Source organism: Asterias rubens, chromosome 4, assembly GCF_902459465.1.
Source record: "Asterias rubens chromosome 4, eAstRub1.3, whole genome shotgun sequence".
NCBI lineage: Eukaryota > Metazoa > Echinodermata > Asteroidea > Forcipulatida > Asteriidae > Asterias > Asterias rubens.
Genome location: NC_047065.1, coordinates 20998746 through 21026554, shown reverse-complemented (window position 1 = coordinate 21026554; position 27809 = coordinate 20998746). Strand labels below are relative to the sequence as shown.

Sequence of the window (27809 nt, the reverse complement as noted above, 5' to 3'; positions counted from 1 at the left end):
ACACATTTGTACACAATGCAATAAGAAAAGACAAACAGAGAGTGATTGACAGAAACTGAAAACTGAACTCCTTGAATCTGGGATCGCAAGCGTGTGTTTTGCAGTGTATAGGGCCTATTTATTTATTAATTTTCCCAATCTGCGATAAATATCAAAGTCCTTTTTTTTAAATAATCAACACCAGTATGGAAAAGAAGATCGCTAGAAGATAGTAGAAAATTGGAAACTATTAAACAAGTTAAAAACAAACAACTCTCCAGATAATTCCAGATTGAAAGATAAATAAATAACATAAATGTTTACTGCGAGTTTGAAGGTACATGTATGTGTAATTGACAATGTTACATGTGAAACAAAATACATCAAAGATCTATATAAATATAAAGATCTCTAAAAGAAAAAAGGGAAAATTTGAAATTTCACCAGTAAAAAAAACAAAAAACTTTCCAGCTATTTCCAGATTATAGTGAATAGCACAATACCAATTACTGTGAGTTGGAATGTAATTGAAAACAAGTAAAAGCATACATCAAAGGTAGTAAATATATAAAACAAAACAAATCCAGTTCTATAGAAGAAAATGAGAACTTATTTTGATGCACACAGCACAACTAAAATAACTCAGTGTATTCATGCATGGTTCAAAACATCAATAATGCAAATTCCATTACTAAAGTACCATCATAATATTCCTCGGGTAGGATAGAAATTTTCTCATTAAAAAAAGCAACTACCGCAAAAATGAAAATTGTGATTTCCATATTACTTATCGTTAATTAATTATCACTTTCATTTTCAGTTTTATTGAACACAAAACCTTTAGGATTTTACTTATGCTCTCCTCAACTTTAACAATTTTGAGTTTAAATTTTTTAATAGTTTTTGTCAATACATACAGTATACACGTACACATACGAATGACATGGAGTTGTTCAAATGTATGCCCTTTTCTACATAGTACATCGCACTACAGTGTCCCCTCGAGTGCGCATCATATTTCTCTTGCGGCATTTGTGAAAACAAATTCAGAGTCTAAATGCAGCCCACGTAAAAATTCGTACAACAGTTCGCATTAGCACTTAAGTACACACAAAGCCTGCAATGGGCATTTAAAGGGAAGGATGTACACGTTTGGTAATTACTCAAAACAAAAATCAAATAAAAACTGACATGGTAACAAGCTTTTGAGAGCTGTTGATGGTATAAAACATTGTGGGAAACAACTCCCTCTGAAGTAAAAAAGTTTTTGAGAAAGAGGTAAATTCTCACTAAAATAATAAAAGACTTCTAGATAGAAGTCTTTTATTCTTGTCTGAAAGCACACAATTACGTCCAACAAGAGTGTTTTTTCTTTCATCATTCGATGACCAAATCGAGCCCAAATTTTCACAGGCTTGTTATTTTATGGTTATGATGGGATACACCAAGTGAGACGACTGGTCTTTGACAATTACCAAACGTGTACCTTCCCTTTAAATACACAATATACAATAATATTATACTGTGCATTGCTAATGCTAGCCATATGTTTTGTGTGCATCTAGTATTAACATCAATTGCACTAGATGGCGCTGGACTGAACAGAAATGACACAATTACTGCCCTCACCGATTCATGAACAAAGATTATCTTACACTTTCAATCCCCGAATACTTAAACCGGAGATATTTGGACTACTGCCTCAAGCCAAAGAGGAGATTTCTTGTCTTGTAATACTGCAATCATGCACTGCATGTGTACCCAGCATTGTGAAAGTCCTTACAAACAACTATGTGTCATACACAAGAATAGTGCGTACATAGCCTGCTTTTACCTACAGTCTGGTTAAAGCCAGCCTTGATCTCTAAAAATAGACACTTCCTTGTGGCGATGACAAGAATAACACAGTCACAAACATTATGTTCATCTTTGGAAGCTTCAACTTGAGTTCAATGTTGTGTCAGATTTTTTGTTCTCTGCTGGTGTTGTCCACAAATAAACAAACCAAAAAACAAACCATATAGGCAAATACGTTCACGACGCGTGCACATCAGAAACTTGTGTTGTTTCTGACGTGAGAAATGGCAAGCTCAACGTTATGCTCAAAACGTAAGATTTTAAGATCACAATTTTCGGACATTCATGATCATCTATTTGCTCACGTAACTTTCATCTAAACCTCCCTATTGAAACCATCTAAAACAATGCATCTTTAGATAAAAAAATCATGTTCCACCACGATGTAAAATCAGGGATGAGATTCATCAAACGTAAAAATTCCTAAAAAAGGCTTATGTGGGCTTTGGTTTAGAACTCTTATTCTAGACCCAGAACCTCCCAGATGTTACAATTTATGTTTATGAGATGCTGTGCATCACCAGCATGACCATAAAAAGAAGAACAAAATGCACATTTTTAAAAAATGTGGACTATTTCTTTTTCCGTTTTTGACTGCTTTACTTCATTCAAAAAAGTTTTGTTCGGTTTTGGATGGCACAACTTTTTTCAAACGAAAGAGGATATCAACTGCATTAGACAATTCAATCAATTGAATACAATCAATTTAATCAATTCAATTAAACAGAACAATTTTTTCCAGTCGTGCAAACCACACAGGCAAAAGATGCTGCAGTCATGCTAAAATTCATGCGCTAAGCTGATATCTCACGTTTAGGCTCAAATAATGGTTTGTAACGGTTTGACACGTGGATGGACGGGATGTGAACAGCTTGCTTTATGCGAGCAGAAACAGTTTCTGTAAAAGGTGGGGAAAACATGATGAAACAACAGACAGGGTTCATGCTTAAAGGATTTGGGTACTTTTTCAAAATGTCCACAGATTTACATTAAACTTACAGGGTTTGAAGATAATGATAGTGGAAAGCTTCCCTTCAAATATTACTAACTAAGGTTGTGTAGTTTTTGAAAAATGAGTAAAACAAGTCACAAAATAGTTTCGGTCTCATGAGACCAAAACTATTTTAGGATGTAAAATCCCCTTAACTAGTAATGATATTAAACAAAAACCATAGCATAACTGGTTAATACGTTTTTTACATGCTAAAGCTGAGATGAAAATTATTACTTTTACTAATTTCTCAAAAACTACAGCACCTCAGTAAGTAAAATTTCAAGGGAAGCTTTCTACTATCATAATCTTCAAACTGTGTAAGTTTAATGTATATCTGTGGACATTGTGTTTTTTGTTAGGAAAAAGTACATTACCTTTAAAGACATTCTAAGCAATCTCATTTTAGCACACAGGGTTATAAAAAAAAAAATGCAATTTCGAAAAAACAAAAACACTATTATCTTGTTGTGGTCTGAAATCATTGTATATAATGTACAACATGGGATTAGCTACACATGTACCACCAGAGTCAAACAGTTTGGGCATTGAGTTGCCAAAAGTTGTTTGGTAGTGTGAGGTACATGTAGGACCTCAATAAATCAACCGCAGAATTTGGCAGTAAGCAGAGCCATGAAACTGGGCCAACAACTCTGTTCCCTGTCACAGGGTTTGGCAAACTTTTGGTTCAAACAGATTTTGATTCACTGATTGAGTCTTGTCATTGCATACATTACAACGACCTTTGTGGCATACATGTACTCAGTAAGTTTATTTTAAATGTGATAAAAAGAGGTAATTGTATAACTAATCCCAACTGTAAACTTGAAGATATCTTTTAACTTTGACCGGTGGTTCACTTTCTGGTAAAAAAAAAACACAAAAAAAAAAAAACCCAAGAAGTGGACAATTGAATTTAACATTATTATTAAAACCACATGCTCTAGCCTTAGAGCAAGGAATGCTCTAGCCATGCATTGTCAGACTACAATAATAGGCCCTTTTCAAATCCTCGGCTTCGGCTTTGGATTCAGCTTTGGATTCGGCTCAACCTAGCTTGGACCCGCGGTTGTTTTGACAATTGCCGAAGCTGTTGTTTTCAAAAAGGGCCATAGATCTTATGCTACACTGTATATATGTACAACACACAACAAGTACGCCAAAACAAAACATACAAAACCCTAAAGAAATGCTAGACAGCATTACAATGTTCTTTAGTCATGTAATGTAACTCAGTGTTGTTACTGTAGGAACCTTCCACAATCAGGGATGAGATTGACAAAAGTGAAAATTCCTGAGAAATGTGTGTCCCCCTTCTTATTCCATACAAGGAACATCTCAGATGTTAAAATTGAGGAGTCTTATCTGTGCATCAGCAGAAATACAAAACTACAAGGTCTGGAAACAAAGAGGAATATTTCTTTCTCCCTGATACATGTTTTAATTGCTTTACTGATTCTAGGAAAATTTGAAGGCTCAAGGAAGTTTTGCAAAATCACACGCCTTCACTGTCTCACAAAGTTCAACATGACACCTGCACACTGTTGAACTCTGATCACGCCTGGCCATGATATGGGTTCAATTTGTCCTTAAGGTACCCTACCCATGGACAAAAACTGAAGTTGGATTCTGATGAATCCAGGATGTTCAACTTTGTAAAAATAGGAAATGAGGTGAATCATTCTTAATTCAAATATTTAAGTTCCGTTATTGCACTTCAGAGGAAGCCATTTCTCATATTGTATCAACAACTCTCCATTACCAAGTGTAGTTTTTATGTTAACAACTACTTTGAGTAATGTACAATCCTGGTACAATGTATACCAATAGTGTCCTCACCTGGGCCCAATTTCATAGAGCTGCTAAGCACCAAAATTTGCTCAGCATGAAATTTCTTCCTTCAAAAAAACAGGATTATCGACTAAATTTCCATTTGTTGCATATTGCTTGTTACTGGTATTCAGCTGTTGTTTGCTTATCCTGAAAATCACGCGGAAATTTGGCTGGTTATCCTGTTTTTATCAAGGAAAAAATTTCATGCTTAGCAAATTTGTGTGCTTAGCAGCTCTATGAAATTGGGCCCAGGTTTGCTTAGCAGTATCTTTGCAATTAAATCAAGGTATTCAAGGATTTAGAAATTCAATAAGAGCCTTCTATACACAGATACACGAGACAGCCAACATTGAAAACATTAAAGTAGCCTGCATGCATGTATGCACACAACTAAAATCATTAGGATAGCCGCTGTACAAACAACCAATAGTGCGCAACACACTTCATTGATCACTTCCTATGCTTTAAAAACCAAAGTCAAAGAAAATTAAAAAACATTTGCACACAAATGTGACAAATTCATTTAAAGGCAGTGGACACTATTGGTAATTTAATGGTCAGAGGTTGATAGTATAAAACATGGTGAAAACAGCTCCCTCTAAAGTGACATAGTTTTTGAGAAAGAAGTAATTTTCCACAAATTTGATTTCGAGACCTCAGATTTAGAATTTGAGGTCTCGAAATCAAGCATCTGAAAGCACACAACTTCGTGTGACAAGGGTGTTTTTTCTTTCATTAATATCTCACAACTTCGACGACCGATTGAATGTATATGTGGAGATAGACCAACTGTGAATACTAGTCATTGACAATTATCGATAGTGTCCAGTGTCTTTAAGTGAGACCCTAATGTTTTGATCTTGTTTTGGTCTATTTACATCAATACAAAACTCCAAGGACAAGAATTTAATATTAGAGCTTACAAAATACAAATAATACAAAACAAAATTCACAAGTTTTGTACAATGCCACCACAAAATAAAAAAATTAAATTGTGTGATCTGTTAGTAATCATTCCACCGTGATAATAAGATTTGAAGAAAACAAATGTTAGCGGAAATTAATTGAAACAGCACCATAGGATAAGACGACAGACAGAAACTGGGAGGTCCATGGGAAGTACATGTATTCTCACATTTTGTTTTAAAAAAAAGTTAAAAATAAAAGATTGAGATCTATCTGTAGAAACTTCTAACCAATATATAAAAACAATGTCCACAAGTTAGAATTAAAGGGTCTATGTGCTTTTTCCTAACACAAAACACAATGTCCACAGATTAACATTAAAATAACACAGTTTGAAGATTACGATAGTAGAAAGCTTCCCTTGAAATTTTACTTACTGAGGTGCTGTAGAAATGAGTAAAACAAATAATTTTCGTCTCAGTTTTAGCATGTAAAAACGTATTAACCAGTTATGCTATGGTTTTGGTATAATATCCTAACTGGTTAACGGGATTTTACATGCTAAAATAATTTTCGTCTTCCCGAGACGAAAATCATGTTGTGACTTGTTTTACTCATTTCTCAAAAACTACACAGCCTCAGTGAAGGGAAGCTTTCCACTATCATTATCTTCAAACTCTGTAATGTAAATCTGTGCAAATTTTGAAAATGTGCCCGAATCCTTTAAGTCATTGGCTGGAGGTTTATCATGGATGGTAGTCACGTACATGTACTTATTTGTGCTTAAAAAAAGAGAGCACGTAGGCCTACACTCGGGCAGGGAAATAACCCATTGCACCCACTGCAATGGGAGACTTTCTGGGACGATAGAGGGCAGCAGACTTACCGGGTAAATCCATTGCTCTCAGAATTATGCGCATGTTCAGAACTACGTAAACAATGGAAATTTACCCGGTATGTCTGCTGCCACCTAGCGTTGAAAAGTCTCCTATTGTTGTGGAGCCCTGCGCTTTTGCTGTGGTGGCCAGTGCAAAGTCCAAACACAAATTAATAATGTTCTCATAGATTAGAAATGCCCCTTAGATACCAGAGCAAAGTTAAAGTCCTGTACACTGGGCCAGTGTGTTTCTCATCACACTTTAGTTGCAGGCGTGAAATAGCGGTCGCGTTCCCACCGGATCCACAATTGCGAGATTGGGATCCCGCAAACAAGATTAGTTGCAGGCGTGAAATCCCGGTCGCGTTCCCACTTGAGTATGATCGCGCATTGATCCCCCTTTTTGGGGAACAGAAGTGGGTTCAAAGGAACACTGTTTTGCTAGCAAATTGCAGGGTCTGATCGCCCTTTGCGTTCCCACTAGACTTTTGATCGCCCGTTAATCCACAAGGGCGATCAGATCCCGCTTTAATCCTACTCCCGAGGAGGATCAAAATTGCACAGCCAGTTTCTGATCGCCCTCGTGTTCCCACTGGAGCTTATTTCTCTTTGAACGCCCTTTGATCGCCCTTTCGGGGTCTTGATTGCCCTTTTCTTGAATTGGGGGATCAATGCGGGGTCCAGTGGGAACGGAGTCATGGTCATCAATTGGCCCCTTTTTCCCTCAATTGTGGCCTCTTTTTCCCAACTGTAGCCTCTTTCCAATGTGGGCTATTGGTAGTTACTCAAAATAATTATTAGCATAAAATCTTACTTGGTACTGAGTAATGGGGAGCTGTTGATAGTATAAAACATTGTGAAAAACGGCTCCCTCTGAAGTATTGTAGTTTTCGAGTGAGAAGTAATTTTCCACGAATTTGATTTTGAGACCTCAGAATTAGAATTGGAGGTCTCGAAATCAAGCATCTCAATTATCTTTGTGTTTTGGGACTTGTAGGGACCAGCTGTCAATTTCACCAAACTCTTCCCAACTTAGGACTTATCTTAGGACTTAGGGCAAGTTAAATTCCGTATCTGAAGACGTTTGGACCGTTCATAAGTTAGGATGGGTTACTCGTCCTAAAAACTCAAAGAAGGATTAATCCTAGCGTTTCGTGAAAGTTAGGACACTCTTTTTAAGACACACATTACAAGTAACAGCAAGAACTATTCATGAAAACAAAACAAAAATATAATGAGAGTATTACTCCAATAAGATCATTGGAGTTAAATCGCACAGAAATTAGATCTCCAAATAGCTGTCTGTCCTTTTGTTAGTATAGTACAAGTACAAGTAGACCTCAGCTCAGCTCAATAGCCATTGTGAACAGTAACCAAAGATTAGTACATTGTGCAATCAAATATAGCAACTGCATACATTAAAAATGGATCCATAGCAATGCGGATATCCACTCCGTGCAAACCGGAACATTTTGAGGCCCTCGACCAATTCACATTCACGCAATTCGGCTGAGATTATTTTCATGGGAACCCCCCCCCCATAAAAAAAAATAATAAAAAAATGGTAACAACAAAACTTCATGGTAAAGGTTCATGTAGAATGACTTAGGCGCTTAAAACCATACTAAAAGTAAAGTTCAATGTGATATCGTTCATTTTCTTGGGGGAATGTGCATGTGACATTAATCCATCAAAAACCAGACTATGTAACATGCAAACATTGAAATGGAGTCTCCGAAGAGGAATGCGCATATGCTCCAGTGTTTCTGGGTATAAAAAAATCAAACTACATGTACGTGTAAAAAAGCACCATCTGCTGGTAACAACATACATGTACTACATCAAATCATCTCTTCCCATCACGCTGTAAAATAAAAGAAAAAGCGCCCTCGCTCGATCATGCACGGAGTGGATACCATCTCTTCATCCATTATCTACGACAATGACCACTCAGAAGAGTACAGGATGCATGCTGTGTTATTCTGGGAGTCCGAGCGATACACTGACTCGTCTGCGGTTCCCAGTGATGACTAAAATCTAAAAGCACAGAGCGAGTAAACTAAACACAAGTAGCAGTCCACAGACGTACACTGGATAGATAGTAAGTCAGACGGAAGCAGACGCTGTTACAAACTGCTCTTGGACAAGTGGTCTCTTCATACAAAATGGCTGAGTAATGCTAGCACCTCAAAATAATTTTCTGAAATATTTCTGTCTAGATTTTAGTGAAATGGAATTTGTAAAATCTGATCATTTGCCAGGGTTTCCTTTTCCCAATAGGGTCCTGAGCACAAAATTACAACAAAAAAATATTGTTTTTAATAAATTATTTGATAACAAATGTTTTACACACATTTTGTAAATAAACCAAATGTGAGAGTACATTGTATGTAAAACATTGATAAATCACACTATTTAACAAATGATTACTTTCGGTTCAGGAACCTTAAAACTACAACTGTACATCATCCTGAGATTGGTTCTGTCTGAAGTGCTGTCATGTATAGAGGAATTAAAAATTCCTTTCTTTTAATAAATGTGCTGTCTGCCAGGTAGTCTTGGTTCAAGACTCTCCTGGATTTGTCACAACAGGGCGCGCTATCACCCCCAACGCGCTATCAACCACTAACCGCTATCACCCGAGAACCGCTATCACAGGAGAGTCTTGGCACATTCGTTAAATCTCCCCCCCCAAAAAAGGGGCGGGCTCTGCGGGAAACCTACGCACGCGCATTATGTTTCCCCCCTGATTTTGGGGGGAGATTTAACGAATGTTCCAAGACTCTCCTGTGATAGCGGTTCGTGGTTGATAGCGCGTAGGGGGTGATAGCGCGCTTTCTTGTTACAAATCCAGGAGAATCCTGAACCAAGACTATCTGCCAGGTGTACATGATTATCATGTACATGTACTGTATGTACTGCATGTACACGCAATGTAAATGCTAGTGGGTATACATAAGGTAAAAGCATACATGTCCCAGTTACATTACTGTGCTAGCCTGTAATATGATACTATGGTTTGTTTTTAAATTTAGAATAATAATATAATTTCTCTATGCCCTCAAGAACCTAAAAGTAATTTGCTCAGCTCAGGTCGTCCGCTGGGCGATGTAGGTGTGTTCTAGATTTATATGGGTAAAGTACATTGTATGTATGATACCTCTTGATAACACCCTCTGCCAACCTGAAATCTATATTGTTGCAATTTAGGCTCAAGAAGGCACCTGCTTTTTTGACACACATATCTTCAAGCTAACGAATGATATAGTGAATAGGGTACCTTGACATACATGTACATGTACATGTTATTAAGCCCACTTTTTCAGTGTATAAGAGTCGCAGCTAATGTGTCCACGAATCAATTACACAGCTGTTCAATGTCAAGTTACACTTTTATTAATGTTAAGCAGACATTCTGAAAAGAAAATAGATCTGGGATATTTAAAGACAGTGGACACTATTGGTAATTGTCAAAGACCAGTCTTCTCATGTGGTGTATCTCAACAATGCATAAAATAACAAACCTGTGAAAATTTGAGCTCAACTGGTCATTGAAGTTGCGAGATAATAATGAAAGAAAAAACACTTTCTTCAGACGAAGTTGTGTGCTTTCAGATGCTTGATTTCGAGACCTAAATTTCTAAATCTGGGGTCTCGAAATCAAATTCATGGAAAATTACTTCTTTCTCGAAAACTACGTCACTTCAGAAGGAGCCGTTTCTCACAATGTTTTATATTATCTACCATTACTCGTTACCAAGTGAGGTTTTATGATAATAATTGTTTTTAGTAATTGACAATAGTGTCCACTGCCTTTAAAGAGATCATTTCGTATTCACTTTTTAGAAAGTCAACATTCCTTCAATCTGTTCAGTTTTCAAGGAAGCTTCATGTTGATTTGATATGAAGCTAATTATAAGTTACGCTCTAAATAATGTCTGGTATGTCTTGTTGTACATTGACAAAATTGGTCATAACTGAATTATAATACTCGCATAAGATTTCCTCTTAGCTTCATGCAAGAGCTTGCGCATTTGCCCCTAATCATGACTACTGTATCTAGGAATTCAAATTTATAAGCCATCACTTGCAACTACAAATAAGCAGATAATAAGCCATTTGCGTTTTAGATTTGAATATTGTCTGGTACAATGACGTGCTTGGTCACAAGTTACCACTTAAATTTGAATTCACCAGCCAAAAGAGACAGATGCTGTGTCACATGATTCAGGGCTTTTGCGTAGTTACGCAAGAGAGGGTGAACACCCATACAAATTTTTGAATGAAGGTTAATGGCACAATATTACCAGGGTCTGCTCATTTGGAGGTTGCTATAATACAAAAGCTTCCCCGAATCATGTGACATAGAAACTGTCTAGTTTGGTGAATTCAAATTTAGGTGGTAACTTTTGATCAAGCACGTCATTGTACCAGACACTATTCAAATCTAACATGCAAATGGCAATTGTATCAGATATTATTAAAATCTAGTTTGTGAAGTTAAAAGGCACAAAAGAATGCTCCCGTTGACTCTCCCTAATCGCAGTTATTCTACATTTATGAGAAACAAAACAAGAAAATGTTATTTGTTTCAAAACGTATGTAAAAAAGTTGTTTTCCATTGCAGGAAAAACTTCAAAACTTCTCAAAGATGACAGCATTTTCAGACAGAATTACATTCTCAAAAGAATACCAGAACTAATGTAAAGTAGCCTACGGAAGCACAAACATGACAAACATGTAATTTAGTTTTCCAATAATCACCAAATGTATCCCACCATCTTTAAACTATACTTTGCCAGTTTGCTACATGTATTAAAAGTGAGAGGTGAATTGCATAAAGAGACCAACTGCCCGAACACCATAAAATAAATGTTTCGGAGAATACTTGATGGACCACGATGTGATCGTTTTGACTTACTCCAGTTACTGTTCACACTGCCATAATAATCGTTACGGCCATCAACCAAACGAGCTGTGGTCGGACAGGGGAGGGGAATAAAAAAAAAGTAGCACAGAAGGTAAACTGTTAATCGAACAACACTGCCAATACAAAATTGAAAAAAAAAAATCCAAAAGGCTGCAAAGGGAGAATAGTTAAAATGGCAACATTTTCTCCCAAGTTTGTCAACTCAAACTGCACCGGTGTTAGTAGACTCCATAAACTCCCAATGGCAAAAGAAATGCTGCGTAAAAATGTGCTGTTCAAACACAGTTTGGTTAATTATAGTAAATGTGTACAGACTGTGTGTGGAAGCCTCACATGTATCCAAACATTATGGGGAATTTGGGGTTCCCAATAGCATTGCTTCCTAAAAGAAACAAGCACATCAACGGGGCTGAAATTTTTCAAATATGCGTGACGCTAACACAGTCTATACTACATGAACATGTACATTTAATAGCAGGTTCAATGAAATGTGTAGCTTCAATCATGTGTACAGTACCTACATGTAACATCACGTATTGTGTGCAAGTGTAAACATTTTGCTGATTTCAACATCATTGATATTAAGCATGACAATCAATGTAACCATATAATCTCCTCTTCAATGATTTAAAAATGATCGTGAGTTGAATCCAAACCAAATAGCCTGATGGCTTTTAATTCCAAAGGACCAAAAGGTTCAGAAAGCACCGAGTGCATAAAATCAACCCACATCACGGTGAAAAATTAGACTTGAAGCAAACTCCAGAGTTTGTCAAAAGTACAAGGTTTTAGGGCAAAGACTCATCACAGTGCTGGGCCCAATATCATGGCTCTGCTTACCGCCGATCTGCACTTACGATCACAATTCCCCGCTTACGTGCAAGCACCGAATTTCTGCGCTAGCCTTGTAAGCGTAGAATGCCTAGTAATGTGGAGTACGCACGCGCAGAAGCCCAAATTTGCCGCTAACCCGTGAAATATGCTTGCTGTAAGCACAGAATTCCCTGCTTCTGTACGCGCCGATTTCGTGCTTACGGTAAGCAGAGCCATGAAATGGACCTTGGTTTCAAACACACAATGTATAAATTGTAAGATGACCAAAATATTGTACCCATGATTGAAGCAATACACATTGAACAAATCATCCATTTCCACCATTTTGGTACCTACCTTTATATGAGTGCTTTAGATATCCAAACATTTTAATGAAATTTGTTAGCTTGAAGAACACAAAACAAAACAAAACAACTCCAAATTGTGCAATTTATTTACATTCTGCCACGATTCAAAATGTATTTAACTTCACTTGCTGAACTCTGTATTCCTGTATTGGCAGTTTACTCACAGACTAATGTGACACACATTATGTGTACCACTATATACACAGCGTTTAACCATCATAAAATATTTCACTTAAAAAATGCATTCAGACTTTTTTTAGTAATTAACTCAAAATTTGATTCACCATATTGCAGATGTGCACAAATTTAAAATTACATGGAGATCAGTGTCAGTCGTTTCTTACAATGTTTTAAACTATCGACCTCTCCCCATTACTTGTTACCAAGTGAGTTTTTATGCTAATAATTATTTTGACTAATTAACAATAGTGTCTACTACGTTTATCTCTTTCAAGTGGACATCGACACTGATTATATTTCACGGTAACTAAAAACGACTTGCAGGAAGATCAGAATAAATGTTCCCACTAACCTTTGTAAAAAAAGTGTCCTGTCCAGTTATTATTATTATTGCAGTTGCTGAATTAATGTTTTTCACTTTAAACAAGATTTTCTATGGAGCCTTGGGCTCTGTTTTTGACTTGTCCAACAGAGAATGGCATGCATTGAGGGCATATTTTACATGAGCTTTTGCTCCGTAAATTACTACGTTTGCTATTTTAAAAAGTGAACGTTTATTTACTGATAACCAGTGCTGATAACAAACACGAATCCCCAACCTCAACCGTACCCAATTCATTAACGTATGATACGAAGAGACTTGGGTACGAAGTGACTTGGGTACGAAGTGACTTGGGTACGAAGTGACTTGGGTACGAAGTGACTTGGGTACGAAGTGACTTGGGTACGAAGTGACTTGGGTACGAAGTGACTTGGGTACGAAGTGACTTGGGTACAAAGTGACTTGGGTACGAAGTGACTTGGGTACGAAGTGACTTGGGTACGAAATGGCCGTCATTCGTTTGACCTGGCCCAATGTACTGTACACTCAACACTCAGTGCTAAGTTATACCATGGAGGGAGGTAGGTAGAATTAGACAGTGTCACACATCGGCCATGGAGGTAACTACCTGCTTCATGCATGGTGTCACTGCTAAATTTGAAACAGAAAAACAAGGAGGCAGAAAACAGCAGTCATAGATTCATTCTTCGTATCAACTGTTAAACTCTGGAACTCACTCTCGTCGGCTGCTGTGAACAGCACAACCCTAGCTAAATTCAAGGGACATATAAGCAACAACAAATACATGTAGTAGTCTATTTCCACACGCAGTGCGCAAGTTAGCGTAGATGTATCCGGCAGGATATTTTGCTGACTGAACCAATGGAGATGGAGATGGAGCAGTCGACGATATACCAGTCAGCCATCCATGCATGTGATTGTAAGTAAGCCAGAAGTTTAATTAATAAAAAATAATATAATAATAATATTATTGTCAGTCAGTAGGCCTAATTCATGGGAAATTTATTGTTACTGTGTTATATATTATAACACTATCATTGAAATAACACTTACGACAATTAGTAACAGTAAAACAGACACTGTGCACTGCGAAGACACAGTGTGGGCGATGGCCCTAAAATGTTGACGTTCCTATTCACGACACAGACTGCAGACTTTCTTGCGCCCACACACCACATGCCAGCACAGCGAGAGTTTGCATGCTACCGGCGTACCGCCTTCCCAGAGCACCTACAATTTCATGACAGCCCACCACCATGACTTGCATGAAAATAACCCGAACTTACCGTATTTTGTTGTGGACTTCTCATTCCCAACGACTTCTACATCCGGAGTAGCAGCCGCACCATCGTTTTCTATATCATCCGGCGCCTTTGAAACAGTAAAACGGGTCGCAGACATTTTTTAGAAAAACAGTCAAGAAACTCGTAAGAAAAATAACTCAAGATCATGTACTCATGTCGTACGTCCACATCCGATATACGCAGCTGTACTACTGTGAGGCCGTGTCCGAAACGGCGACTTCGGCTACAGCTACGGCTAGATCGCGCGCGTCTGCCTATTCTTCAACACTGGTAGACGCGCTGATCTAGACGTAACTGTAGCCGAAGTCGTCGTTTCGGACACGGCCTGAGTGTGTAAACGAAAATACTTTTTGGTCGGTCAAGTTAAACACCGCCCTCTGTTGAGAAAATAACAACCATTTTCAACGTGGAGGTCGAGGGAGTGGTCTAAACCACTTTTGAATAAATATTGATATTAAAAGAAAGTAATTTGGTACAACCGGCATCAACTTATAACAATTTGGAAATTAAATGATTTAACAAATAACAAATTTATTCTCTCAAATACCAACAATAATTAATTTTATTTGAAAAAAATAATTGTCAACTATTTTTTCTTCTTCGACAAAACAACCTTTTTGAAACCACCAAAACCCAACCCCACACTTATTTTGTGTGTGCACCAAGTACATGATGTCCCTTGTATGTATTCTTACCATTAACTAAATAAAACTCGCTGATCCTGATCATTTCACTAAAATTGATTGAAGCTAAAAAGTAGTTTGGCGGCAATTTTGCTGAGCATGTGCTATCATCCCAAGCTTTTATTAAAACAACGACAGGAACTATTGTTTGTCCGATTATGGAGCTATAAAATATCCCAATGGATCGATACAGGTTTAACAAGAACTTTAAAACCAAGTAATTTACGTATACATTACAAAGCTGCTTGATGAGCTTTCGCATCAACTACTTCAAGCAACCTCCATGATCTGGATATTTTGTTGGCTACGAAAGCTCATGCGAGTATAGCGCTGCATGCAGTAATTGTTTCATGTAACTAGTTTTGATGTGCAGCTACCAATCTTCCTTGTTTTATTAAAAACTACTATTTCCATTGTTATCCACTTTTTGTAAACACATCATCTTGTCATCTTCTGGTAGCTTTGCACAATATTTTTCTTGATAATAATAATTACCCATGAGTTGTTATTTGTTGCCCATGCTCAGTCCCCCAAAATCCTAAATGGGTCCTCTGGCCCAAATTGAAATGAATCAAAATACACATCTTAATACACATCAAATGTTTATTATAATCAAACTTCACATTGCAAAATAAATGTATCTTAATCTTTTGTTTACATTATTATATTACAAATTTAAATTTGCGTAATTCTTTTAAAACTTTTTTAATACCTCAAACCTTTTACTAAACAAATTCCTTAAAAAACACCTACACCGTGAAGAAATTCAATTTAATTCAATGAGATAGTAATTATAAGTACTGCATGTAAGTGATAAGGTTAAATTTCATCAAACTTTATTTAAATAAAAATAAATATGTAATAGCAATAAGGGAAAATATAACATTAATTTTGATGTAGAAGACCCCTTGCATAGGGTGCGTTTGTTTAGCTTCCCTGGGTCGACCCCAGTCTGCCCCGGTGCTTTCGAATAGCTTTGACGTCATTCCAGGGGCTCACCCGGGTCAGCCCCAAGTGCCCCGCTTATGGAGTGGGTCACTTGGGGTGACCCGAGGTGCATGACATTACCACAAGAGGGCGAGTGGGGTCGTTGGATTAGCTCTTGTCAGGGACTCACCCGAGTGAGCACGCAGGGTTGACCAAGGGAAGCTAATCGAACGCACCCACTATATGACATCACAGGCACACAAAGTGGCCTCAAAGATGTCAAAGGAAGACCCATTGTTAGGCCAACTAAACCATGTCCAATATGGGGAATGTTCCCGCACTTAAACACAATATTTCCCTCTTATACAGAAGCCCCCCCCCCAAAAAAATAAATAAATAAAAGAAATCCTGTAATAAAGTCCCAAGGTCTCAAGTGCACAATTGAGGGGGGGGGGGGGGGTACACCGTGCCCCATATCAATCACCAAATGATGTCAACAGTAATGGCAGCATGTACAAGGGGATCTATTATGTTGACATAAATAAATTCCTGTTCTATAATTAATTTGTGTCCGGACCAGATGAGGTAATTTGGGCAACAAAACGTAAACAGCAATGCCATGTTTTGTTGTTAGGAGCCATTTTATTGCTAACACTTTTAGCCTCCTGTTACTCGTAAAAAAGTACTTTGTGTACCGAATGATGAGTATGGAACCTCACGACCTGGGCACACAACGATCTGTGCTTAAATACTGAGGAGAGGGAAGTAGGCATAAGTCACCAGACTAATGGTAATTATTTTCCCTTGATTGGACCCTATGAGTCAATTGGCAAAATTTGCAAAAAAAATGGATAATTGAGCGGACTTATAAGTACAATCCTCAAAGGAATAGAACTTGGCAAGTTTTAACTAATTTAATTAAATAATCTCAAGTCATTCAAGAGAAAAACAAAATCTGAAAGTGCTTATTGTCATTTAGTTAAGACATGCTTTGGTTTGTGAAAAAGATAATCAAACAAAACGTTGAAACAATTCAGAAAATTAGTTTTCGCGGATGATGAGTAAGGAAGTATTTCTGAATCCCTGCCATAAGCGGAACAAACAAGTTCACTTAATGTGGTGGCATGTGCATGCTCTACACACCCTGTAGCTTCAATACTTTTCAAAACTGGCAAAACATATAAGATGCATGGTGTTATTTAAAGGAACGTTACAGAATAGGTTTTGCTAGCAAAAAAGTTGCTTGCAGGAAAGCACTTTATGTAATCCACCATATACATAAACTGACAAACCTGTCGACTAACTGGGTCACGAGAGAATAGTGAAAAACCGATTACAAATTTTGCATTGCATCGTTGCCAAAACAAAAATGAATACAGCGCTCACTGAGCGATAAACTCCAAATGCAAAATTAGATTATTTGTTCTCATCAAATATGAAATTTCAGACAGAAATATTTCAACGGATGTTTTCGATTATCATCAGCATAAGAACGGGTAAGTTTTATGTAAATCTGTGATCTTCACGATATTTGTGTCTCTTACCAATTCTGTAACGTTCCTTAAAGTTCACCATGAACAAAATTTGATGAGATGGCCTCTTAAAAGGTTGACGCAGTTCCTCTTCAGTCCATTTTCACGACATCCTTGATTATTGCTGCCGTCACACTCTCCCCTAACATGAAGACACCCATGGCAATGAAGATGATACCAAGTCCAATTTGGCACCACGTTAGTGTCCTACTGCCCATCACTGATGTAGTGGTCAACGCATACTGGACCAAACAGAGACCTACAAAATAAACATTTCAATGAATAATAATAATGTTTTCAAAGCTGATACTAGACTGGACCACATGGGCCCAATTTCATAGAGCTGCTGAGCCCCCCTCCCCCCCCCAAAAAAAGCAGTGAAGCGCAACAGAATTGTGCTAGCAGAATAAAGTGAACAGTTATATTTTAGGTGCAATTTGTGACTGATATCCTGCTCATTTCTGCTTGGCATAAAACTGTTAAGCAATGTTTTGTGCTTAAAGCCATTATACACTTTCGGTAAAAAAGAAAATCACAGATTTACAAATAATTTACAGGGTTTACAGAAGGTAATGGTGAAAGACTTCTCTTAAAATATTGTTGCATGAAATGCTTTACTTTTTGAGAAAACTTTAAAACAATATCAATTCTCGATAGCGAGAATTACGGATTTATTATAAACACATGTCATGACACGACAGAACGCGTGTAAACAGGAGTGGGTTTTCCCGTTATTTCTTCGACTCCGATGACCGATTGAGCCTAAATTTTCACAGGTTTGTTATTTCATATATAAGTTGTGATACACGAAGTGTGGGACTTGGACAATACTGTTTACCGAAAGTGTATAATGGCTTTAAATACCTTGACGAAATTTGGACAGGGTTTGAATAATCGAGATTAGCAATATTGGTGAAGCCAGTTGCTAAGGACTAGACAAAAGTGTGAAGATTGGGACTCAAACACACTCAGTACGTTGGCTGAAACAAAATAGCTTGAGCATCAGCCACAACACTCCACATGGAATTTAAGTTCAGAATATTTGTTTAGGAAAACTAAAATGCCAGAAGTTCTTACCAGGGAAGACAAGAATAAAGACGGCAGCCAGGCCACCAATGACCGAGATGACACTCCCGATGGAAGAAACAAAGAGAGCCAATAAGAGGGATAAGACAAACCACGATGTCGTCTCAATAATCCTCCTTGGGGTCTCCTTATGTGCAGCTTCAGCAGGAGATAACCCTCTTGCTGTGGTGTACACTGTTTCTATCGCTAGTCTCGGGTTACAAAAACAAGAAGAGAAAGTATTGTAACAACAAGAAATTGACTAGAGCGGGATTTGTGTGCACTATTGGAAGGAAATAACCCTCTTGCTGTGGTGTACACTGTTTCTATCGCTAGTCTAGGGTTACAAAAACAAGAAGAGAAAGTAGTGTAACAACAAGAAATTGACTAGAGCTGGATTTGTGTGCACTATTGGAAGGAGATAACTTCCTTGCTGTGGTGTACACTGTTTCTTTCGCTAGCCGAAGGGGAAGTAGAGTAAGAACGAGGAATTGACTAGACTTGGACAAGTCAGTAGTGGTTTGTCGCAGTGTTGGCAAAATGCTTCAGGATTCCGCGATCGAATACTGCCCTCGCGAGATCACTGCTCAGGCGCGAAGCTGTCGGCTGTCAACTACTACTCCCCCATTCTGCACAGAGCGAGTACAGTAGTCTTGCGAGGGCAAACAGTCTCGCGAAAATATCGCAAGTGTCCAGGGAATCGCTGAGAGGGTCGGACACTATCACCGCGACAGCCATTTAACGACTTGTCCACAAGTCTAGAAATTGACCAGAGCGGGATTTGTGTGCACTATCAGCAGGAGAAAACCACCTTGTTGTGGTGAACACTGTTTCTATCGCTTGACTATAAGGTTATAAAAAAGAGCAGGGTGAGTTGTGTAACCGAAAAATTTACCAGAGCAGGATTTGAGGAATTCTCAAAAGGAGAAAACCACTCGTTATTTCAAATGCCAAGTTTAAAAGTTGTCATCTTTCCCAATGCTAAACATAAGAGGTAGAAAATTCTTCAACATATTAGGCAGGACCAAGAGTATGTTGTATATTTACCTGCCGCAAAAGTGCAGAATTGGATATGACGTTAACATATTGCATAAAATCATCGCTCTGGCAACCGTCACCGTGACGTTTCCCGCGTCATAAGACAGCAACACATCCGACTCCACTTGGTCGCCGAATGTAAGCGATCCATATATACCAGTCAGTATGTAGGTCACCGATGCTATGACGAGGGCACCAGTGATTACCAGTGCAAACTGGCTGACTGTCCGTTTCTTCAGACTGGCATAAACTGGTACTGCGCTAATATGGCACTGCAAGAGAAAAGATTAGTAATATTATTATATATTTCTGGTATTGAAACCTAATCACTGTAAAGACAGCAACAAAAGTAACGCAGCTGTTGTAAAACACCTTTTTTTTAAAACTTGTTATTCGTATTCAAAAAAATTAAAAAATATCAGGAGACGGAAAATTTTATTCTGATGATTTTGACACCTTGTTTGTTACAATTGGTCGAGTATTGTTGTCGCGGTATTTGCTTACAGGTGAAAAGTGCCACTTTCCTTTGTTGCAGTAACTCCTATTGACATGATTGATCTCTCTTCTGATTCAGCATGAAGCTAATAGCGGTATCTTTAAAAAGCTGTTCTTGTCACAGTTCGCAAGCCATAGGAAACCTTTAGAAAAGTGTGCTTGCTATCTGAACCAGAAACACTGGGGTAACAACTCCTCTTCCAAGAGTCCACATTCCAAGAGTTCCAAGTGTTTTGGATTCTTTCAAGGGCACTACCAATTCTAGTGCACAGGATCTCCGAAAGACAAAAGCAACGTATCTTGCTGAAGGACACAAGTGCCACGACTGGGACTCGAACCCACACTCAGAAACAATGAATCAATCCATCAAGTTACTGAAACCTGACAAAAATTGCATCACCACCATGTAAAGTTCATATTCAAATGTAGTGGTATTGAAAGATTTTGTTAAAGTCACTTATCCGAAAAATTTGGTTCATAAGCTTGTTAGCCCAAGATTTACCTACAGATAAATATCCTGCTTAGCAGTAACAGGTTACCAGCCAAAATGCTGCGTTATCTAGTCAATGTGACTGGTGCCCATATATTTTATTGCTAAGCCGAACTACATATTTCTACTAATTAATGGCGCTCTTACCTGAAAACCAAAGCATATTGTAGGTATAGCAGCAAACACATCAGTCCACGATGTAGGTTTTGTAACAATGTGCGTTGCTGCATTGGCTGGGAGTAAGTAGTAGTTAGCAACCACTACTGCGGCTACATATATAGTTCCTAAGACACCAACTGAACTAGAAATGCAAAAAGAAGACAAAATGAGAAGTGAGATGAGATAAAAATAGGCCAATCAAACTGCAATTGCCCCCGTTGGTAACAGATAGTTGCAATAGAAGCCATATTTGATGAATTGTCCGCACTTGAAGAGCTACCATTGGCTGAGAGTCATGCATAGCGCGCACACGCCTATATTTTGCAGGGTTTTACATCAAAGACGGCCGTGAATGACGCGTGTTGCAACCCATCTATACAATGATCTCCCATTATGACATGTATTGTATGATCAATTGACTACTGCAGTACTACTACACGTACTACGGTACTGCTACTTAATAACAAGTTCTCATACAGCGCAATTCACAATAACCGTCTCAATGTGCTTTACCATAGTTCCCTGTGGTGGATTTCACAAAGAGTTAAGACCAGTAATACGTGTACTAGTCTTATCTGGCCTAACTTAGGACCAGCCCTAAGGTTTCAATATCTCCTAGGACTAGTTTTAAATTAGCTACCTGGGAAGTATACAGCCAGTCCTCAATAGATGGGTTGCAATATGCGTCATCGACCGCCGTTTTTGATGTATCAAAAAGGGAAAAGTGCACGCGTGTACGCGCTGTGAATGGTAGCTCTTTACGGGTGCACAATTCATCAAATATGGCGGTCGATGACGCCTGTTGCAATCCATCTATCCGACATAATCAAACGAGGCATGCAGTTGGATTTTGAAGGGTTTGGGGTGGTTTAAATCATCCCAGTAGAGCATCTCTTTGAATTTACAGCAAACACATTTTAGAAGAGACGGTGATATTGGCCACTAAAAACTTTCCACAAACGTTTTCCCTTACCTTGGCCACTTCAAGATGCTGATATCCTTTGGGAGGCAGAGAGGTAAGATGACAAAAACAGCCAAGATGGTGATTGTGAACCTACGGTCTGTATACCAATGACCATGCTTGTCGTCGTCATGAGTAATAAAAGCTAATACTGTGGAACAATACAAAGAAGTTAAAATCTTTGGTTTCCGGAAGAGTGCAATCACTCTAAATGGCAAACTTTCAAACAAACATATTTGACTCGTCATAATAAACCAGTACTGTGTAGATGTATACCTGTTGATGAGTGTTTATGTGACTTTTAGGATTTGAAATTTTGCATGGTGGAAGTTTGCGGTAACATTATGTGACTTGGTATGTGACTTCTGTTGTAATTTAGACTTTGAGACAAATACTGCTATGGTCGAAATGTCAGGCCATTAATCACATTATTTATACTTTTGCGTTGTTAATATGTTCTTTTGGATGGTATGGTAAACAGTTTGCAACAGCCAATTTTAATTTCCCTTAATGACACAAATTTACAAAAGGCTACCAACTTGATAACCTTAATATTTTGTCTTTTATCCTTTCGGAATCTTTGCATAAAACATGTTATCATTGCTCATTGGTAGAAGATCCTTTTCATATTCATCACGGGCGAACTTTGCTTGGGGTCGACATTGTTGGGGCGAGCTTGTTAGGGGGGCAAGATGACTTGCTTCCAAACAAATAAGCAAGTAAAACTTTCACAGTTTATTAACTTACTGCTATCCAACTGATCTCCAATAATGATGAAGAATGTGACACAAGTCCCAAAGCAGTAGATGATGATACAGATTGTGCATGCTATGTTTCCTGTAGTTCCGCACATAGACTGTATGATGTCTTGGTAAGAGTTGGAGTTCCGAACGTCGGCACAGACGGCCAGCACCAATAGGGATGCAATGATAAACAGTAGAAAACCCTGAAGAAGATGAAAAACACAAAAGATTTTGGACTTCTTTAGTCTTAAAGGCGAAGTACATTAAATACCTTTGCTTTTTGGACCCGTTCAATGGACTGATCCATTAGGCGCTGCCAACGACGCACGTGTTAGCAAGAACTAGTGTGAGCCTCTCCAATCCCTTTCTGCACAACTCTGCCGCGCGCGCCAAGGATACGCGCACACATGTCGGACTTTATTTGTCGATCCTTCTTTGCGTTGTGATTGGTCAATATGCAATGGGGCGGAGCTTAATGAATCGATCTATTGTTTTAATGCTGTTTGAAGTAGACACTGTTTACCTGTTGAACTTTCATTTCAAAAGGTGGTCGCGTTTTTGAAATCGCCGAAAATCCCAAGCGACTATGCCACAACATCAGGTCATCAGCAATGATATTAATTTGATGTGATGTCTTTAAAAAATATATATTTAAAAACACTTATTCTCATCTGTTTTTATGAGCACACATGAAAACAGAAAGAATCAATTTTTTTGCTGGTTTTGAAGGTCATTTGTTAACCCATGTATGTTTGTTATACCACGGTAATACTAAGGGTACATTACCTTGATCGTGCCCATTGTTGGATGTTTGCACTGCCTTGATTAAAAAAAGAAAGAAGACATACACAAAAAACAACATTCGTCCTAATTGCTTACTCGTAATATTTTGTAATGTTTTTTTTGTAAATGAAGAAAAAGTTTGATCTTTTGACATCTCTCTTGCTTACACTACACCCTCCAAAACCGATCCCAGTAAAAAAAACATGAAAAAAGTGTAACACAAACAGACCAACACAAAAGCATATTGCCCCACAGCACATTATAAACCATTACATGGTGCTATGTAAAAAGAGTAGGTTTCATACGTGTACATCAAAAAAGTACCAAATCCTTGCAGAAAAATACTGAATGTTGATGCGCCTTCCCCTTGAGCCTCACTGAGTGATGAATAATGCACGCTATAAGAAGTCACTATTATATTTGTTAACTCACAAGTTGCATGCTGGTGCCAACAGCTATCCCACCGGCAGCTTGATAGGCCGCGGGGAAGTTAAGCAACCCTGCCCCTATACATGCATTCACAACGATGAAGACAGCTCCAAAGGATGAAGTCTTCCCGCTGGTTGTTGGTTCTTGACGAGGCGTGTATTTACTCTCAGGGGGGACGGCAATAGGGCCGCCAAGAAGGGCTGATGACTCATCTGACGTGTAGTCAGTGTCAGTTTTATTGAAGAAGTTTGTCTTCAGCTTTGCGGGCCGAGCTATTTCTCCGGAATCCATAGTTACCGTGAACTTGGTTTCACACCCGCAGAGTATTATATTCCTCAGAAAATCAAGGCTTTTTATTTTTTATTTTGAAGATAAATTAGTCTGAGATGACCATGTCTTTCATCATATCTTGAAAACCTCCAATTTCCCGAGAGCAGTCTTGAATTCTCCACAGCATAACTTGTTGGAAGCTCTCTTGAACACACAGCCTACGAGAAAACAAAAAGAATCAGTGATGAAAAGTTGGCAGGCATCTGTTAAAATTGTTACACACTTCTAACTTTTATTCAACCACTTTTATTAAATCGCTGCATTATAAGCTTCAAACTCTATATGAAAAAAAACAAAAAAAAAAAAAAAAAACAAGGACCCCAAAAAAAAATTCTGAATGGAAAATGGAATACAAGCTTATATATCCAGGTGTCTAGGCCTACGTATATTTACCAAGTACAAAATAGTGCAATACATTACACTGTACATGTATATCATCTCAAAAACTGACGTGATGGACTGAATTGGATTAAGAATTAGAATAAAAACGATAAACATCATTTCGACACAATATTGGCTCCTGTTCAATAAACTTGAACTTTATCAGTAATCCATGAGAATCGTAACATGTGGTCAGGCATACAAGATTATCAATGTATTCCTTAGGTTGAAATAGTTTGTTTGCCATTTGAACCAATCTGAATCATATAAACTGGATGGCTTTGTTACTCCCCTCCCCCCATCAAACAATATTTCTAGATGATGTACATGATGCCACGTACAGTAGGTGGCTGCACCGACAACAAAGCCAAAGTACTCTGTATTCCTAAAAGTGTTATTCCAAAACCTAACAAAAGAGAAAAAAATACATTTTTTGCACCCCCCTCCCTATCCTTGTGTCACATGTGCATCAGATATCTGGTCACTGCATGTCTAAAGACTTCCCTACTTCCAATTCAAATCTTGCTTTCACTTTCATTTAGTGTATCGGTTATTTTTACAAATACCGGACACTTTGGCACCTTGCAAACTCGGCACCTGTAACTTGGAACCTACGTGTCACCCATTCGGCACCAAGAAAGTCGGCACCATAAAAACTCGGCACCAAGCAATATCACTCGAAGAGTCAAGGTGGTTAAAAATAAACTAACTTATACAATACAAAATAGTAAACGCTGTTGGGCAAAATCACTACTTTTGGTAGTTGATAAAAATTAACCGCTTCAGGTTTTTGGGGTGATTTGTTTTCCACCGGGAAATTTACGGTCTGCACCGTGTCTTCATGGTTCAGTCAACAAGCTTTTAAAACGTTGTTTTATATAGACCTGGGGGGCCTAGGCTGAATTGCGTCCATGTCGGTGAAAGTGCGACGCCATTTGTTTATTTATTGGGCTTTGGAAAATGTTAATATAAAGCGATTTTAAATTTGTCTAAATGGATTTTTGCATAACACACAGAGCTTGATTTGCCGAAAGGTGCCGGGAATTTTTTGATCCCTAACATAATATGCAGTACGATCGATGACAAATTTAGGAGCACAGCACCCCAACTTCTACCAATCCATGAAATTTAATATAAGGTTTATCGCGGTTCAGAACCGCTATGCGTTGTTGGTAGGCATAAGGGGCAGTTTGCTATGCGGTGAATGTTGTCATGCACGACTCGCGCATGCATTCTACAGCGCCCTCTCTTGATATTTCGCGATAAACTTTATGGAGGTAGAATTCTACCTCCATGCTTCTATGCTCTAGTGTTGTACCATCTAGACCCAGAGACTGGGGCGCTAGATTTATATGTACCATTCATTAATTAACAACACTTTTTAAAATGATTATATTTAGACTGGCTAGCAATTCATGATTTTGTTGGGTCCATGGTGATGGTCCAACAGTTAACCAGTCAACTCGCACTAATTTAACCAGAACACTATGGGAACTGTGACTGTGTGACGCTTCATCCATAGTGTGTGACTTTATTAAAATGCACACCGACACTCACCACACTCTCACAGCTCACAGTGACAGTCACACTCAGAGTTACAACAGTCAGTTTACCTCCTCAGTTCAGACTGGAGAATTTAGAAGACCTCTCCTCATTCTCTCACCATCACACGACCGTTGTAAATACAACACAACAAACATGACAAACATGACAAACTAAAGATTAGATTACTTTGTTGGTTGTAAACCGAGGTCTCTTGGAGCCTGGAGGGAAGCTTGCTGATGAGGGAGACAATAAAATCTGTTTGACAGTGATGTGATACCATCACTGGATCTGGGGCGCGGCGGCGGTGAAGCAGTGCAATAAATGACCCCGTCCTTCGTCGTACGTCCTTGACTTTTCACATGTGTCGTGTATATTTAGCATCGGCGACGTCCTCCACAATCACACATCGCACGATTTTTTTCTTATTACTTGAACAAAAACAGGTGAAGTGCGACCTCTTGCGACGAAAAAAACTTTCGCCCATAGAAGTGGCCAAAAATCAATATTGAAGCATAATATTTTTTATTGAAGCATAAGCTAGCAGCAATTTCATTTCTTGGTCGAACAAAAAATGTAGCCGTTTAAAGCGGACAGTTTGGTGCTGTACTCAGTGTAAAACAAAACTAAACACTCATGTTATGAACTAAGGCCACAGTCGAAAGAGGACATCTTGGTATTGGTTTACTAAACTTCAAATTTAGCAAGCACTTGTTTTTAAAACAATGTTAGATCGTGGAATCATAAATAATCTTAGAGCTCTAAGATTATTGAAGACGGGGCAATTTATACACAATCATGACAGTGAGATTTTCAATAAGTTTAGTTACTACCAACCACCTACAAATGTCAGCTGGAAGAGCAGAGTGGCTGGGCAGATGACCTTCTTGCTGCTCCTCTCTGGCTAGCTACTTTGCCTAATCACCTTGAATAAATTATATACTTCACTGACCCAGTGTTACATATCCCGAAACCTCTACTATACCTGAAACCCCATGCTAAAAAGAACAAGGGAATGTCTAAACCTCTACACTCCAGTGAACCTAATCTATGTCAACCTTACAGGAACCTTTAACAACCTGAAACTAAAAGTCACATTACTATAAAGAAAAATACACAAGAAAAAGTCAACCATTTTGTGACCCACCAACAATGTCATCGTGTTGATTATTTTTTTTCACTTTAATAATTAATAGTGTTGAATAAAATAAAGAAAACAAAGATAGACAACTTTATATACACACAAAATTGAGATAATGCCTCCCAAAATAGGTTAACAAATTGTTTTATTGACCGACTAAACCTGTGGTATAATACATACTGAACATTTTAAGCATAACAAGCAAGAAACTAATATAAAACAACCATATACATGTTAATTATTTCATATTAAAAAAATAAAATAATCTAGTTTGAATTTGATGCATGCCCAAGGTCTATATAATAATATAGAATAAATAGATTGCTCGATTTAAGTAGTGAAACAACACCACAAAAAAACAAAAAACCCAGAAACCCCCCCCCCCCAAAAAAAAAACAAACTTGTTTATATGGCTTCTTCTTTGCATTTGTCTTTGCTGGTTTTTGTCACTAGCCTGTTCAAACCAGCTAGTGTACACCTTGTGCGATCGGCAGGCCCCTTTAAAGCCATTGGAAACTTTCGGTAAACAGTATTGTCCAAAGGCCCACACTTCGTGTATCACAACTTACATTATATATAAAATAACAAACCTGTGAAAACTTAGGCTCAATCCGTCATTAGAGTTAGGAGAAAATAACGGAAAAAACCCACCCTTGTTTCCGCACGAGAATTGATAATTGTTTTAACGTTTTCTCAAAGAGTAAAAGCATTTCATGGAATATTTCAAGA

General features: G+C 38.1%; 2 protein-coding genes across 6 annotated transcripts in view; both read right to left on the bottom strand.

Moving 5' to 3' along the window:
• The window catches only part of LOC117289101 (solute carrier family 12 member 4-like), a 41131-nt gene extending 26583 nt beyond the window's left edge, over nucleotides 1-14548 (bottom strand). Inside the window, exons 1-2 of one of the 2 annotated variants that reach the window (XM_033770063.1) lie at nucleotides 14364-14548; nucleotides 11365-11418 (exon numbers count right to left, since the gene is read on the bottom strand). In XM_033770063.1, coding sequence (XP_033625954.1) covers nucleotides 11365-11418; nucleotides 14364-14478 — 169 coding nt within the window. In that variant the 5' untranslated portion in view covers nucleotides 14479-14548. The remainder of the gene's footprint in view (nucleotides 1-11364; nucleotides 11419-14363) is intronic. The other variant, XM_033770064.1, reaches the window with a different exon arrangement.
• A 2830-nt stretch (nucleotides 14549-17378) lies between these two features.
• On the bottom strand, nucleotides 17379-26325 carry LOC117289748 (putative sodium-coupled neutral amino acid transporter 7). 4 transcript variants are annotated; one of them, XM_033771012.1, is made up of 8 exons: nucleotides 25955-26325; nucleotides 23690-24174; nucleotides 22479-22677; nucleotides 21744-21882; nucleotides 20759-20912; nucleotides 19636-19898; nucleotides 18601-18800; nucleotides 17379-17782 (listed from the first exon to the last, which is right to left on the bottom strand). In XM_033771012.1, exons 2-8 carry the CDS (start codon nucleotides 23975-23977, stop codon nucleotides 17616-17618), a joined length of 1410 nt encoding a protein of 469 aa, XP_033626903.1. In that variant the 5' UTR covers nucleotides 23978-24174; nucleotides 25955-26325; the 3' UTR covers nucleotides 17379-17615. The 4 variants fall into 4 exon arrangements, with proteins under 4 accessions (XP_033626903.1, XP_033626904.1, XP_033626902.1 ...); XM_033771013.1 differs by having other exon boundaries at nucleotides 26011-26325; XM_033771011.1 differs by having other exon boundaries at nucleotides 26129-26325.
• Between the last annotated feature and the right edge of the window lie 1484 nt (nucleotides 26326-27809).